Source organism: Amborella trichopoda, chromosome 4, assembly GCF_054954075.1.
Source record: "Amborella trichopoda isolate Santa Cruz 75 chromosome 4, AtrichopodaSantaCruz75HAP2 v2.0, whole genome shotgun sequence".
NCBI lineage: Eukaryota > Viridiplantae > Streptophyta > Magnoliopsida > Amborellales > Amborellaceae > Amborella > Amborella trichopoda.
In genome coordinates, this window is record NC_142339.1 from 42,497,071 (window position 1) to 42,512,859 (window position 15,789).

The 15,789-nt window shown below is 35.1% G+C and overlaps 1 protein-coding gene across 1 annotated transcript; it reads right to left on the minus strand.

Annotated features, from left to right (window-relative positions):
• Positions 1–2,064: 2,064 nt before the first annotated feature.
• On the minus strand, positions 2,065–4,004 carry LOC148782464 (uncharacterized). Its single transcript, XM_088864639.1, has 4 exons — positions 3,706–4,004; positions 3,412–3,556; positions 2,821–3,016; positions 2,065–2,246 (listed from the first exon to the last, which is right to left on the minus strand). Exons 1-4 carry the CDS (start codon positions 4,002–4,004, stop codon positions 2,065–2,067), a joined length of 822 nt encoding a protein of 273 aa, XP_088720765.1.
• Between the last annotated feature and the right edge of the window lie 11,785 nt (positions 4,005–15,789).

The following is a 15,789-nucleotide window of genomic DNA, read 5'->3' on the forward strand; positions in this document are numbered from 1 at the left end:
CGATTCATGATGTCATGCAGCGATTCACTGTTTCAAATAGCCCGGTTCTCTCTAGACACGGGTGAGTCAACGCTTTGTTGCAGAAATTGACACGAGGGTGCCGATTCCCGGGTCGAACAGGGAGAGTCCGGTTCGACTCTATAAAATCCCATAAAAAAAGAGTCAATTAAAAACTATAATGTCAGCCTCTCTCTCACCTTGCACCCACAAGCTTCTTTTTTTTTTGTTCAAAACCTCACCTCTCTCTCTCTTTCTTTCCCCATCGCCCTATTTTTTCAACACAACTCTCTCTCTCCCTCCAAAGCACCAAGTTCTTTCTCTCTCTAAGGTCTGGCAACGGTAAACACGGTCCAACACTTCCAACTCTCAGTTCAGCGATTGTGTTTTGTAGTCCAGCTGTTGGTCGAGCATTACCGTAGGTTCGACAATTTAAATAGCGATCCGACAAGAGGTGCACTCGGTCCGGCAGAAGGTATCTTTGGTCCGACAAGGTTGTATGGTCGTCCAAAAGTAGGTGTCTTGTGTTGTACATGGAAGCTTTAAACCCGATGAGTTGATTTTTGGCAAATAAAATATGAGAAATAAAGCTTGAAACATATACAACATGAACACAAAGATTTACGTGGTTCACCCAGAAGGGCTACATCTACGGGCATGACAAACTGAATTCCATTATACTAATGAAAATTATATCAAAGATTTGGAACAAACCTTGACAAAACACAGTCGAGCAAACCCTTTTAAACCACTATTCTTTCCTTCTATTTAGTTATGACAATCATTACCGACAACACCAAATAGAGATGCGTTACTTCTGACAATCATTACCGACAACACCAGATAGAGACGCGAGAGCAACAAGAAACCGACTTTCTCTCTAACTAAAAAGGAACAACTTAAAATTTCTATGGGATCCCCTTCTCTACAAGAAACAAACCTCTAAAATAGCCCAAAATCTCTATGGGAACCGCTTTTCTACAAGAAACAAACCTCTCAATCTTCAGGAGACACTATCACAATGTTTCTATCCATACCAAGCTCTCTTCTCCAAGAGAAAATTGCATCTTATGAACGAGAGGCTATGCCTCCCTCTCTCTCTAGAGAAACCACCATTCTCATATGGTAACCCAAATAAGGTACATATTCTCTCTCTAAAAATAGCCTATTATATAGAAAAGAGACTCACCCAAAAAGCTCACGTGATGGCCCCTTCTATTCCTTCTTATATGGGAAACTAATATTTATCTCTTTAAATATGGGCCCTCAAGTTCATCCTAATCAAAATAAAACTTATCCGAACGACCAACTCCCAAAGAATATCTAATTGGTTAATAGAAATCCCACATGATAGGGAAATATCTCAATCCTACATAATATGATAATATCTCACTCCTGAAATTTCTTTATGTAAGTGATTTTGGATAACGCCAAATCCAATATATTGATCTTGGTCTGGTACATGAAATTGCACTTCGGCAATATGTATTGTCGGTCCAGCACTTCTTTGCCACGGCCCTGTAGTGAGCCAACTGGAATGGGTTGTGTGACAGATTGTTCTTATGATATGGGTACAGGTCTGACAGGAATATGTGCCGAACCACTTTTGGTTATTTTTTTACAAATATTCAAACTTATATTAAACTCTAGAAAAAAATTACAGAATTAGAAATAATCAAATAGGGTAGCCGTGCCGCCCCCTGGTGGTGTTCAGAATGATTTGGGACGACAATTCCTTCCTTCAAGAAAAAAAAGATTGCGACGATTTGAAAAAACATCGATCTTAGTCACCCCTCCCCCCCCCCCCTAGTGACTGACCAAATGAGCAACGGACTCACCATCAACTTTACATAGTAGGCAGACATTGGGGAGAATCCTACCTTTTTTTATCAGATTATTGGTTGTTAAGGTTTTTTTCATTGAGGCCAACCAAATAAAGACCTGAACCTTATGAGGTATGGGCCACTTCCCAACTTTGGTCACTTAGGGGAACGACCACCACCATAGATCATTAAAAAGGAGATTATAACACGACTTTACATTAAAGAGGCCATCACTTTTCAGTACCTAGACCATCTCATCTACAGCCCCTGGAGAGACATACACCTCATCGAGCAATTTCATCAAATTGCACCACTGCTCAAACCGACTATTGTTAATCTTGTGATAAATCAAAAGAATGTTCCAGGACCAGGCAGCTCCTCTTCTCTCAATCACATCACAGACCTTAACATCTTGCATCATAACCACTTCAAATAACTCCATAAAGATAGATTTAAGAGGATATTCCGCAGCCCAAATATGATGCCAAAAAGAAATTGAAACCACACTTCCCGTAGACCATCTACAGGAGCCAGATACAATAGGTCTACAACTGGCATGTTCCTCCATAGATTCGAAGTTTTACCACGTTCCCCTTTCCCAAGCCAAAGACCCATCCGATCAATACCATATTTCGCTATAAGAACCTAATACCATAGTTGGTCTCTAAAATGAAGACTGTGCCACCACTATTTGCACAAAAGTGCTTGATTTGCCAGTTTGACTTTCCTAATACCCAAACCTCAATCCTTTTTTAGTATGCAAACCCTATCCCACCTTAACAAGTGAAACTTTCGCTGCTCATTACTAGATCCCAACAAAATGTTTCTCATCATCTTCTCAATCTTACCTGCTATTGTTGCCGGCATATGGATAATAGACATTAGGGAGGTTAGCAAGACATGCTTTTAAAAGAGTCATCCTACCCCCCAACGAGATATACTTTGGTTTCCATAAGTCTAACTTAGCTTGAACTCTCTCCAGTACTCTATTCCAAATTACCATTGGGAATCTTATCAGAGATCAGTAAACCCAAATAAAGAATGGGGAAAGTATCCACTTTGCATCCCAACACCCTTGCCAGATCATCCACTACCATTTCTCTACAATTTATCCCTACAATCAATGACTTATGGAAATTCACTTTAAAGCCAATAGCCACCTCACATATATCCAGAAACAAAGCCACCTTCTCCACCTATAAAGGATCTGCATAGCAGAAAATAAGGATATCATCTGCATATTGCAAATGGGTAATAATAAGATTAGAATTAGCCACCGCAAACTTAGACAAATGGCCAGCCCCTTCTACGTTATTTAACATTAAGCTGAAACACTCGTATTAAATATTAAAAAAGAAAGGGGATAGAGGTCCCCCTGACAAAGCCTTCTTGATGCCTGGAAGAAACTGATAGGACTACCCTTAAACAGCACAGAAAAACGCACAGAAGACAAGCATCCAAAAATCCAACTAGGTCACCTCTCTCCAAACCCCATGCGTTTTAAAATATCCAACAAAACCCGTCATTCTACACGATCATAGACTTTCTCTATATCCAACTTCAATAAAATACTAGGCTTTCGACTAAGCACTCTGGAATGGATGCATTCTTGAGCAATAAGAACACTATCAGTGATCTGTTTCTCTTTGATAAAGGCCAATTGGCTTGTCGATATCACCACAGATAAGAAAGTTTTTAGTTGCTTAGCTAACACTTTCGCCAAAATCTTATAGAGACTGGTAAGAAGACTAATAGGGCGAATATCCGAAAGACATGAAATGACGACCTTCTTAGGGATTGGCGCCAAAAAAGTGGAGTTCACCCCTTTGAATAAGTCACCCCTAATCATAAAACCTCGGAGAAACTCCAAAAGCTCCATCTTTACCAAATCCCAGAACTTATGAAAAACGCTAGAGGGAAGCCATCTGAACTTGGGGCTTTATCTCCTGGTATAGCAAAAACCACATTTTTTAACTCTTCCAACGAAATGTCTCGCTCCAAAGAAATTCTTAAATCACTTGTAAGAGTTTTGAAAGGCACTCTATTAAAGGAAGGGGTGAATTTAACTTCTTTAGAGAAAGCCCGCTTGAAATGGTTGAGGACAACTCCTTTCATTGCATTATCATCATCCACATCTATCCCAGGGATAGATAATCCCGAGATATCATTCACTAGCAATAACATGGAAATACTTCGTGTTGAGGTCATGTTCTTTCAGCCACTTCGAACGAGACCTGTCGCCAATAGACCTCATCTGACCTCCGAAGTTCCTCAAATTCTTTAACCTTTTGACACCTTAGAGCCACAATCTGCTCTGACAACACCCCATTGTCATGAACATTAAGATCAAACATCTCTAAATCAGTGAGAGCAATATCAATATTTCTCTTAATGTCAAACCTATTTTCCTTCTTCCAAACCAGCAATTTGTGTTTGACATTTAAGAGTTTTTTGTGCAGTTGCTAATCAACAGTGCCTTCCTCAATAGTATGAACCTATGTGGTCTATATTAACTCCACCACATCCTTTTCAAGGAACCAACTAGCCTCCATCCGAAAAGGCCTCGGACCACCTTCTAGTCGTCCTGAGGTCAACAAAATTGGGCAATGGTATCAAGATACCCTAGGCAGAGTTTTGACAGAGACCAAAGGGTAGACTTCCAACCACTCCGGTGAAATAAAAAACCTGTCTAGTATGGACATAGCTAAATTAGAGAGATTGTTATTTGACCATGTAAATTTGGCACGTAAAACAGGCAGGTCCACGAAGGAGTTATCTACAATGAAACCATTAAACAATCTCATAATAGAATTGATAGAGGGACTGATAAACTTTCATCTAGCCAACGAATAAGGTTAAAATCTACTCCAATAACCACAGGAAGAGAAAAAGAACGAATAACATCATGCAGGTTGTTATTAAAAGGTTCTTTCAAAGCAGCCAAACAAGGACCATAAACATTCAACAACCCCTAAGAAAATCTCGGTATAGGTCCCTGAAACCTAGCAAAATAAAGTGATCCCTTACAATGATATAAAATTTAACCAAAACCAGAGGGTCCCACATAACCCGCAATCTGCCAGAAGCTCCCATAGCATCAACACCACAAAAAGCAACAACAGAATTACCCCAAACTTGCCTAGCCCTTGAAACACTAGGATTGGGGAGGTTTGTCTTTTGTAAAATAAGAAATATTTGGAAATAAAAAAATTGACATCCCTCTTCGTATTAGGATGTCCTAAACCCCTAACATTCCAGGATACAAAATTCATTAAAATAGGAGTTAAAAAAAGAGGAGGAGGAACCTGGTCCACGAAGGCCTCCCTGAACACTAGCTTCGTTGGAGAGTGCCACACCACCAAAAGGAAGTTATGGACCAAAGGAACACCCCCACCACATTGCTTGGCATAGTAAAGAAACAGAAAAAGGAAAGCCACTCTCGCAGAGACCTTAGGAAATATTTTCTTTGAAGACGAAGCAACAAGAAAAACCAAGTTGCTTTTTGCACCCGCCACAACCGAAACACCTGTATTCCGGGTAACCCACCTATCCTCGAGATATCATAATGATCTACCTTGGGAGAAGCCATAGCTGCCAACGAAAAGTCCTGAGCAGATTTTGGAGCCTTCAGCAAAGATGCACCTGCATGATCACAACAACCGTCAAGAACCTGCACATCCTTGATACAACCGTTAGGAATTCCAGCCTTGGAAAATCGAGTAGAAAACAGCCCACCCTGGCATAAAACACTTCTCTAAAGCCCTCCATCCAAACCAGGAAACGCCCTACCTCAACCCAACATGTCAAAACTTTCGATTCCCCTGATTTTTAAAATTCCAATTTTTACGCCTCTTATTACTCTTAATGCCATTAAAGCACGAACGGCAATCCGGCAAAGTTTTAACATTTTCGGTCGTGGGTTCCTGTGGTGACAACTTACTCACAAACCAATTCTCTGGTCTATTCTCATCATCATCAGTAATGGAAATAGTGAGAAAACTTGAGTCAAGACAAACAGAGATCGTCCTTGGGAACAACAAACCAGGGTATTTCCCAACCTTAACCCAGACGAACTTACAGATCGGACTCAGGAAGGAATCCCAATCCAAGTGAAGGAAAACACCAAAAAGCCCTACCACCCTTTTGATGACATAAAGATTCCAACCCAAAAGGGGTAGGCCCACCAACTTCAGCCATACATTCTCCATAGGGATAAAGGAAGAATGATCTGAAGCTTTCCAAGAATCTAATGACAACAAGCTTCCACTCACCCTACAAATCCTATTTTTCAAAGCCCTGGAATCCTCTTCAGCATAATGTAATTTAAAAAACAACCTTATTTAGCCCAATCACACCTGGTGAGTACGACAAACTCCACCCTCTTTGAGCCCACTCAGAAAGTCCAAAAAGGTCAGAGACCGATAGTGAAAAAGACCCAGTAAAAGTAAAAGAGAATCCCGTATTGATATTGAGTTGACGCCAACTCTTATAATCAATAACCAACAAAGGTAAAGAAAGCAAGAGCATCGCACCCATACTAGAAGAGTCAGGCACACCACATTCCACCGCCTTTCTACAACCCTTACCACCTCTGCGTCACCAAAATCAACAAAAACCATCAACTACCCATCTCCAATGCTACATTATCTAATGGAGTCCATTCTCTCCATTGTATATCCACACTCCTTTGTCCAAGGAATTATGATTTTTGACTTGGGAGTATTTGCTATACAAGTTAGTTTTAAGGTACAAATTGGATAAAAAGTGGTTGTGAGAGATTGTCCTTCTGCTTTGGGGGTATCTGTAAATTTAAGTGTAACAATAAAGCCATAGAAAAATAGAGAGTTGCCTTTATGTTTCGTTCAAGTTCTACTTTTGGGGGATTGTTTTCTCCATTTTACTCCCCATTGGACATTCAACGTTTGAAGTGGAGTATCTCATGTTGTGTGTCAAAGGGTGACTTATTTTCTTCAAGTAAAACATCGTATCAGACTTCTAATGTTTGAATTGCTCATAAAACAGAATTGCTCTTAAAGGTTCAAAGTTCAAACATGCATTGCTCAAACCAGGGTTTTCAAAACCTCGTAAGTCGACTCGTACCTCGTAGGTCATTCAATGCAAAATAACTGCAAGGAAAACAATTCTTGGGACTTTTTATGGTTGAAATAAGCTTAGTTTTCTTCTTCTTTTTTATTTTTTATTTTTTATTTTTTTTGTTTCGATGTGGCTTTCACATCAAATTTCTTGTTTTTTACGACCCATAACCCTATTCTGTCATTTCCTTGCTTTTTCAAAATCGCAACTGCCACTGGCACAACCCTAGGGAAATTGGTCCAAAACATAATGATTTCAGTGAATTGGCATCCAAATTATGGGTTATCTTTAGCCCCAAATCCCTAATCCTTCTTTGTTGTTCTCCCTCATATCTAGCCAAACAATATAACATTTGTTTCAATCTGTTTGTGATTAAGTTCTCTAGCAAAGCACTATATAAATTTGGTGGATCAATTATAAAATTTGAAGAGACCTAAGTACATTTTTTTTTGAAAAAACAAAACCCTGAAATGATGAATAAGTTTTAGTTTACTGTGACTTATCATCAGTTTGTTAGGGTTCTGCTCTAGTTTGTGATAAATTGATTTAGATGAATTTCTATTCATATTCCCCTTGATTTCTTATAGAATTGATATTTCTTGTTCGATTATCTGGATTTCTGAAAATATGCTTAGGACTTTTTAAAAAAAATTATTTTTGTGAATATTGTGTAATTATCTTGATATATTTATCCTGGATTGTTTTAGATAATTTAGATTTTTTTTATTGGTTTTCCTCTAATTTCTAACAAATCCTTTTTTTTATCACTTTTATTATTTTTCTTTAGAAAACGCTTGATTTATCAAAAAAATGTATTGATTACATTTCTTTTCTTATTCCAATTTTTTGGTTAATCAATAATTAAATCTTATGCATTTTTTATTGTTTTAAATATAAATATTATGCATTTGCCAAAAATTTGTAAAATGGAGATTTGGAACCGCACATTTTGGCTAAAGAAAAATTAATGTAAATTCTTCGGACCAAGGATTAAAAAAACATTTTGAGTGGCTAACCCTGTCACCTGCAAGATCCAAGTCGCCGAGATGAACTGGCCCACGCATATTGATTCGATTGGTTCTCAAAATGAGCTCGTAAAAAATTTAAAAATATTGAAATAATATTTTTGAAAAAATAGATTGATTTGTAAAAAGTTGACCGTATGTACATATTTGGATGATATTATCAAGGAAAATTATCGCTAATATACCTATATTTTTAGGAAATTAGAAAAAAAACTCCTAACTTCCCAAAACCTCACCCGCACCTTTTTTTTTTTTTTTTGTCTATTTTTGTGAAATTTTGGACCAAACTAACCCTTACGGTAGTCTTTATACCGTAATAAGAATTACGGTATTAAAAACACCGTAATGTTTAATATACGGTACTATGAGTATCGTATTGTTCTTACAATATATTACGGTACCACTAGTACCGTAATTCTTCAAAAGCTTTTTATGGTACTACGGGTACCGTAATAAGGGTAGGGTATTTTACTAAAGAAATTACAGTACTCTTAGTACCGTAATTGTTTCTCACTTTTTATTTTTCCCATATTTTTCATAAAATTGTATTTTGACAAATTGTTAAGCACTTTTAGCTTTTTTTTTTTATCTCTCATCCATTCTCTCATCTATTTTCTATCATATCATCACTATTTAATAATCTTTGAAGGAGGTCCATCAGAGGATCAAATTTACAGACCAATTGATTTTTAGATATGTCAATAAAAAATTATGTTGTTTTTAGCATAAAAAAATATATCATGTTGCATAAATAAGTTTGAGATTTATTTATATTGTTACATAAATAAATTTTAGCTTTATTTAATAGTTGACCATCAAAATAATGTTTTCCAATTGTATTTTTATATTATGACAATTGTAGTTTGGCCTTAAAAAAAATACTTGATGTAGTTTGGATGGCCATTGTAATTTTTTTTTTATATTATGACAATTGTATTGCAATGTAATGTCCTTCATGCAACCTCCTCACTTTGTGCAAGTATTTTGAACTTCTTATAAGTATTTTTGTTTTTGTTTCCATCTGAAATTCCTATGCAGTAATTCAACTTGTACACGTCAATAATAAGTGAGAACAAAGTAAAAATCATTTTATACTTTGGTGGATTTTTCAGAAGGAAACCTAGTGGAAGTATTTTTTATGACGGTTGGGATGTAAAGGTCATATTTTTTAAGGGGATCCCGACATTTGAACAAGTCAAGGATCACTTGTCAAAAGTATCAACTTATGTCCCAAGTACCATGACTATTAGGTATATTGACCCAGGGTTATCAAGTAATATGATACATATTGATGATGATGATGACATTGCCAATATGATGGAAGGGGCTTCTCCCATTGCTATATACATATCAAACAGATCTATTGAGTCTAACTATGTTGAATATCAACCACTAGCAATACCTGATATTGGTCTGTCTGACTGCACTGAATATCAACCACCAGCAATGCCCGATAATGATCCATCAAGATTGGTCATGTAAGAAGTTTGCAATGGAAATAAAAAAATTTCTTGTTTGTCAATTTTTTGTTATGAGTTAAGATAATTCAGACTTGTCTTATTTTTTTTTTTCTACAGCACATCTCGACCAGAGCAAGTAGGTCACAGTGAATGTGCTGATGGCATAGGCGTACAAGATGAGCATGAATTAGAAATCGAGCGGCATATGGATGACATTGATCCGATAGAAATACCCATGAGGATTAACCGTTACAAAGTTATACTTCAAGATGGTCAGAATTTTGATGACGTACAGGCATGCTGTAATCATCTTATTAATTATGTCATATCACAAAAATTCAATATGAAGTTCATAAAAAGCGAGGGAAAATATATATGGGCAAATGTGCTGCTGATGGTTGTTCATGGCAAGTGTGTTGTTTGAGGGTTAATACAACAAACTTCTTCAGGGTGAAGAAATTGATAAACGTGCACTCATGTACTGGGGGAATAGGTAGGGTTCATCAACCACTTGCTCGGAGCGACTGGGTGGCAAGCAAGATCAAAGACCGGTTGAGTGATATGCCCAATCTTACACCTAGGGATATGGTTTATGATATACAACATGATCACGATGTCATGTTATCGTACCAACAAGTATGGCTGGGCAAAGAGGTTGCACAATAGATAAATGAAGGTTCCCATGCGAAGTCATATGATGATCTTGCTAAATATCTTCAAAAGATCCACGTCACCAATCTTGGAACCTTACCCATCATTCAAACAGTTGATCATAATAGGTTTGAGCGTGTATTTATAGGTAATCGTCTATGTTTGTATGGATTTTTGTTTGGTTGTAGGCCCTTAATAGGACTAGATGAGACATTTTTGAAGGGAATATACAAAGGGATATTATTGGCTGCAGTCGATGTAGATGCGAATGAAAATATTTTTCCTATAGCATATGCAGTGGTTAAAAGTGAAAATACATTTAGTTGGACTTGGTTCCTAGACCTTCTGAATGAGCAGTTTTGCCAAAGGCCTGATTTTCCAACATTTACTATTGTCTTAGATCGTCAGAAAGGGTTGCAAGTCGCAATTGAAACAGTATTCCAACCAGTGAACAAGACTATCGTATGAAACATCTTGCCGATAACTTGAAAAATGCCTATAGAAATTCGGCACTCACAAAGCTTTATTAGAAAGTTGCACATCTATTGTATATATCGGATTTCGATAAGTACATAGCAAAGATTAAGAGTGCAAATGCTGAGGCCTATGACTGGATCATGTTACAATATCCGAAATATTGGGCAAACACACATTTTAAGAGGTGTAGATACAATCATCTGACATCGAATATCTCTGAATCATTTAACCGGTGGATATTACAAGCTCAGGAGAAGCCCCTAATTAAACTCCCTATTATCAAAGGAATATGAATATTCAAAGATTGGTTCATGTAGTCATTTCACAATTGAAAATTTAATAAATCTCGAACTACTCTAAATAAAACATAAACAACTGTAAAAGGTTTGGAGTGCAACTTGTCTTTTAACCCAAAATAATGGCGGTCTCTAAAGCCATAAATAAAAATACGCGTGTAAGCAGTTTGACATCTGTTTTTTTATTTTTATTTATCCAAATCACTTCCACGTCTCTCTTTTTACTGGGTTTGTTTCTTTTCAAGTTTGCCTACTGCCTCTATTTCCCTTCCTCTAAATAAGATCTATATTGAGTTTGTTTCTTTTCTAAGTTTTCCCCTCTCTCTCTCCCTCTCTCTCTTGTGAATTAGATAGTGTGCTTCCTCAGTCTTCTTATTATGTAGTTATTTTGATTTTAGTTCCTTAGGGTTTTTTAAGGCCTAGTTTTTGGGGTTATTGAGTCGATCGCTGGTTTTGGACTAGGCCGAGGAGACTTGGACTCGGGCGAGTTACTCGGCCTTGACTTATGGGTGAGGCCGAGTATTATATAAATCAGTATATTATGTATGCCCAATCATATTCTCATAAATCTTACTTTATTAAAAAATATAAGAATAGCTCAAACCTCTTAAAGAGGCCCCGTATCCATTTAGGAGTGCCCTATTTGATTGCTATTGATATAAATAACTTATTATATAGGGAAGGGCTTCTATACTGCCCTTACAATATATAAGATATATGCTTCCCCCTTTTCCAGTCGTCCAATTTAGATCAAGTGAGTCACTCACCGTTTGATCTAAATCCGGCACGTCATATTGTTTTATTTTTAGTTTTTTTTCTTCAACAAATTGTATGAATATGAAGCTTGGTACCTGCTATCCTCTCAATGGGGGTACCTAAAAAATATGATCAAGAATTTTTTGACAAAATATAATGACCAAAATACCCCTTGAATCTTTCGGGGGTATTTTAGTTCTTTTATTTTATTGATAATATTTTTTATAAGTGTGAGTTTAAGAGAGGAGTGGACGACCAAAATTTGAGGTCAAAATGATTTATATAAAACAATTAAAAATAAAATAGTGCAGAAACGTGACATTGTGATTAGGGCCTATCTCATCCGTCCATTCATAATGGATGGTTGGATAAAGGGAAGCATAGAAACCTTGCCCTATTATACATAGAAAAAAGTTTATATAGAGCCCGAAGCTCTAAGCAATCAAATTAGAGCCCACCTCAAAATTTTCACTAGAAGAGGTTGTTTTGACACGCAAATGTACTCATATTGATAATCTCGACATCAAGATGCATGGACATGAAAAGAAAATGGATTTCAAGTTTTGAAAATAGTGCATCTTGTAATGCTTTTTTGGACCATCAATTTTCAAGATTTTCATAGATCTGTTCGATCTACATTATTTTTTAATCTTTAAATTTTATAATTAAATATGAAAATACATTTTAAGGCTATCACAAAGATTTCCAGTATTGAAACCATATTTCTCGACACTAAGTGCACTTTACATTGATTGTTTAGAGTCTCTATATAAACTGCACCCGTATATATATATATATATATATATATATATATATATATATATATATATATATATATATATACGAAAAGATGGGATTAGTCTACTAGCTCTTATGAACATATGAGCCCGATCTGACGAACACGGATGTCCGGTAGTGTTTTAGTTTTAGTTTTTTTTTTCTACAAATCCAAATCACTTGATAGGCATGTGTTCATCAAAAATAAGTAAATCTTTGAAAAATATCAAACAAAATATTTCACATGAAATAAATTGACCAAAATACCCCTAAAAGTTTTGGAGGGTATTTTGGTCTTTTTCATAAATAATTTTTTTAATATTTTTATGGTGCGCCTTGATGAGAAAAATACACATCTAAAATTTCAATTGATTTGGATTTATAAAAAAAACAATAAAATTCAAGCACTTCTGAACATCCGTGATCGTTAGATTTAGCTGGATTCAAACTGGGCCGTTGGGTTCATATGTTCATATGAGCTAGTGGGCTAATCCCATATTTTCCATATATATATATATATATATATATATATATAACACTACGCATCGTTTATAGGAAAAAATGAATAGTGATTTCACCGATGCTCATCACCGTTTAAAGTTCATCTCACGGTCACAATTGTGGGATAGTTCTTCAATTTTCATTTATTTTCTATAGATCAGAATGATCTAAAATTTGGAGCTTCTATTCATAAGAAATAGGAGAATCTAATAAAAATATTAAAAATGTTAAAAAAAAAATTCAAAAAATATAAATTGACCAAAATACCTTGGAAAATTTATGGAGGTATTTTGATCAATTTATATTTTACGTAATATTTTTTTCATATTTTTATTAGGTGCGTCTCACTAAGATGTATACACACTTCAAATTTCAGATCTTTCCAATTTATAGCAAAAAAATGAAAATTAAAACACTACCAAACAATTTGATCGTGTGATGAAGTTTGAACGGTGATGAGCATAGACGAAATCACTATTTATTTTCACCTATAGCCATTGGGAAGACTTTTCTTATATATATATATATATATATATATATATATATATATAAGATGGGATTAGCCAACTAGCTCATATGAACATATGAGCCCAACGTCCCAGTTTGAATTTGGGCCGATTTGACGATCACAGATATCTGGTAGTGTTTGAATTTTTGTTTTTTTTCCACAAATACAAAGCACTTGAATCTTCAAAAAATATCAAAAAAAAATTTACATGAAATAAATTGACCAAAATACCTCCGAAAAGTTTCGGGGGTATTTTGGTTATTTTTATTTTACAAATAATTTGTGTTTTATTTTTATTAGGTGCACCTTGATGAGAAGAACATGCACCTAAAATTTCAAGTGATTTGGATTTATAAAAAATAAAATAAAATTCAAGTACTACCAGACATCTGTGATCGTCAGATCGGCCTAGATTCAATTTGAGCCGTTGGACTCATATGTTCATATGAGTAAATAAGCTAATCCCATCTTTTTCCATATATAAAACTCGGCCAAATAACTTGCTTTGGCCATGGTCGAGTACCTTGATAGAGTTGATTTTTTAAAACAATTAATCTATGGTACAAGGATATGTCACTATAGGGATTACATGTGAAATCTAAGAGGTACATTACAAAGTCGAAAGTTTTCATTTTTGACTTTGTGCCTAACAATTAGAGGTTCCTACGGGCTTTAACTACTAAACATGATTGTGACTTCTTATGTCCTAATCAAAGTCTTTTATCATGGAAAAAAGGGTTATATACGGTATCAACTTTATATTGTATAAGTAAAGTGCACCTAGAAAACCAATTAGAGAAGGTTATCCTTAAAAACTTTCAAATCGGTCATCTCGACCTCGAGATTCATAAACATAAAAAAAAATGGGATTTTTAGTCCTAAAAATAGTTTATCTTCTAATATATTTTGTTGACCGTCCATTTTCAAAATTTTCAAGTGTTAATAGATAGGCTTGATCGTTACCATTTTTGGAATTTTAAATTTTTTTAATTGGGGGAATTAATAAATTTTTATATCATTGCAAGGCTTTACAGCACCAAAATTACATTATGACATAATTTTGATTTTGAGGTACACCTTATTTCAATAGTATTAGGTTGACACTTTATACAGATCTCACCCTTTTATTATATACACTTATTTTTTAACAAACTTTCTCTCATAGCAGCTTTCTAGGCAAAATACTTTGAAAGTAATCCTTGGAGGGTTCGGTTGATATAAAAATTTAAACACTGACACAAAAGCTTATCCCTGTGATATTTTCTTGTGAATTTACCAATCAATAGTCAAACATGTGACAATTTATAAATAATCATAAATGTGTTACAAGAAAGACAATTCTTATTTGCTGTTTTTATTTAGGGAACGTAGAAGGTTGTTCCTTCAATTTCGGAATCCGCGTATATTTTGTCTTTCATTTTTTACCTATCCATCTACGGCAATGTTTTTCTTTTTCCAAATTCTTTCTTTCTGAATGATAACCACAAGATTCATTGACTGAGCAAGATTAAAAGTAGATGGTATAGACTAAGAGAAGATGTAACCACCAAAGAAGAGTGGTGTACACACCAATTTTAAAAAGGGAAATTATAGAAGGAGACCATTTACTTTTAATATAAGGTGGTCACATTAATCTTAACCATTAGATGTGAAATTGGGGGGTTGCAATTATTTTATTGACCAAGCTCAAACTTAAAAAAAAAAAATTTCAAACTTTGTAACACATTCAAGCTATCAAATTTCGCTTCAAATGGTTTTAAGGAATTGTAACAACCTTGTATCAAAGGTAAAAAGGCCGTATTGTGTACAATCTCATTTTAAAATGATCCTTCTACTGCACGCACCAATTTTAGTAACATTATATTTTCTCTCTCACCACTCCAAAAATTAAGAAAGGCAAAATAATAAGAAGTTAAGATAAAAATTTAAAAAGATATCTCTCTACTACACGCACCAATTTTGGGAAACCTTCAATTTATTTTTGTTTCTCTCTCAACACTCAAATAATAGAAAAGTTAAGATCCAAATTTAAAATGATATCTCCTTCTTTATCCCCACACCAATTTTAGGAACTTTAGATTTTATACTCTCCAATCTCTAAAATAGAGTAATAAATTTAAAATGGTCTCTCCCTGAACCCATCAACATTGGGAATTCTCTCTCTCTCACCATTGTAGGAATCATATATTTCATTCTCTCCATTCTCTAAAATAGAATACAAAATTTAAAATGATCTCTCTTGTGTATGCACCAATTTTAAGAATCTGTCCATTTATCTAGCTCTATCTCTCTCATCACTTCAAAAAATTAGAAAGCCTAAATATTAGAAAAGTTAAGAAAGAAAGTTAAAATGATCTCTCATTCTATATTCTGCACCAATTTTAAGAATGTTAGATTTCATTTCCTCCCATCTCTAAAATAGGT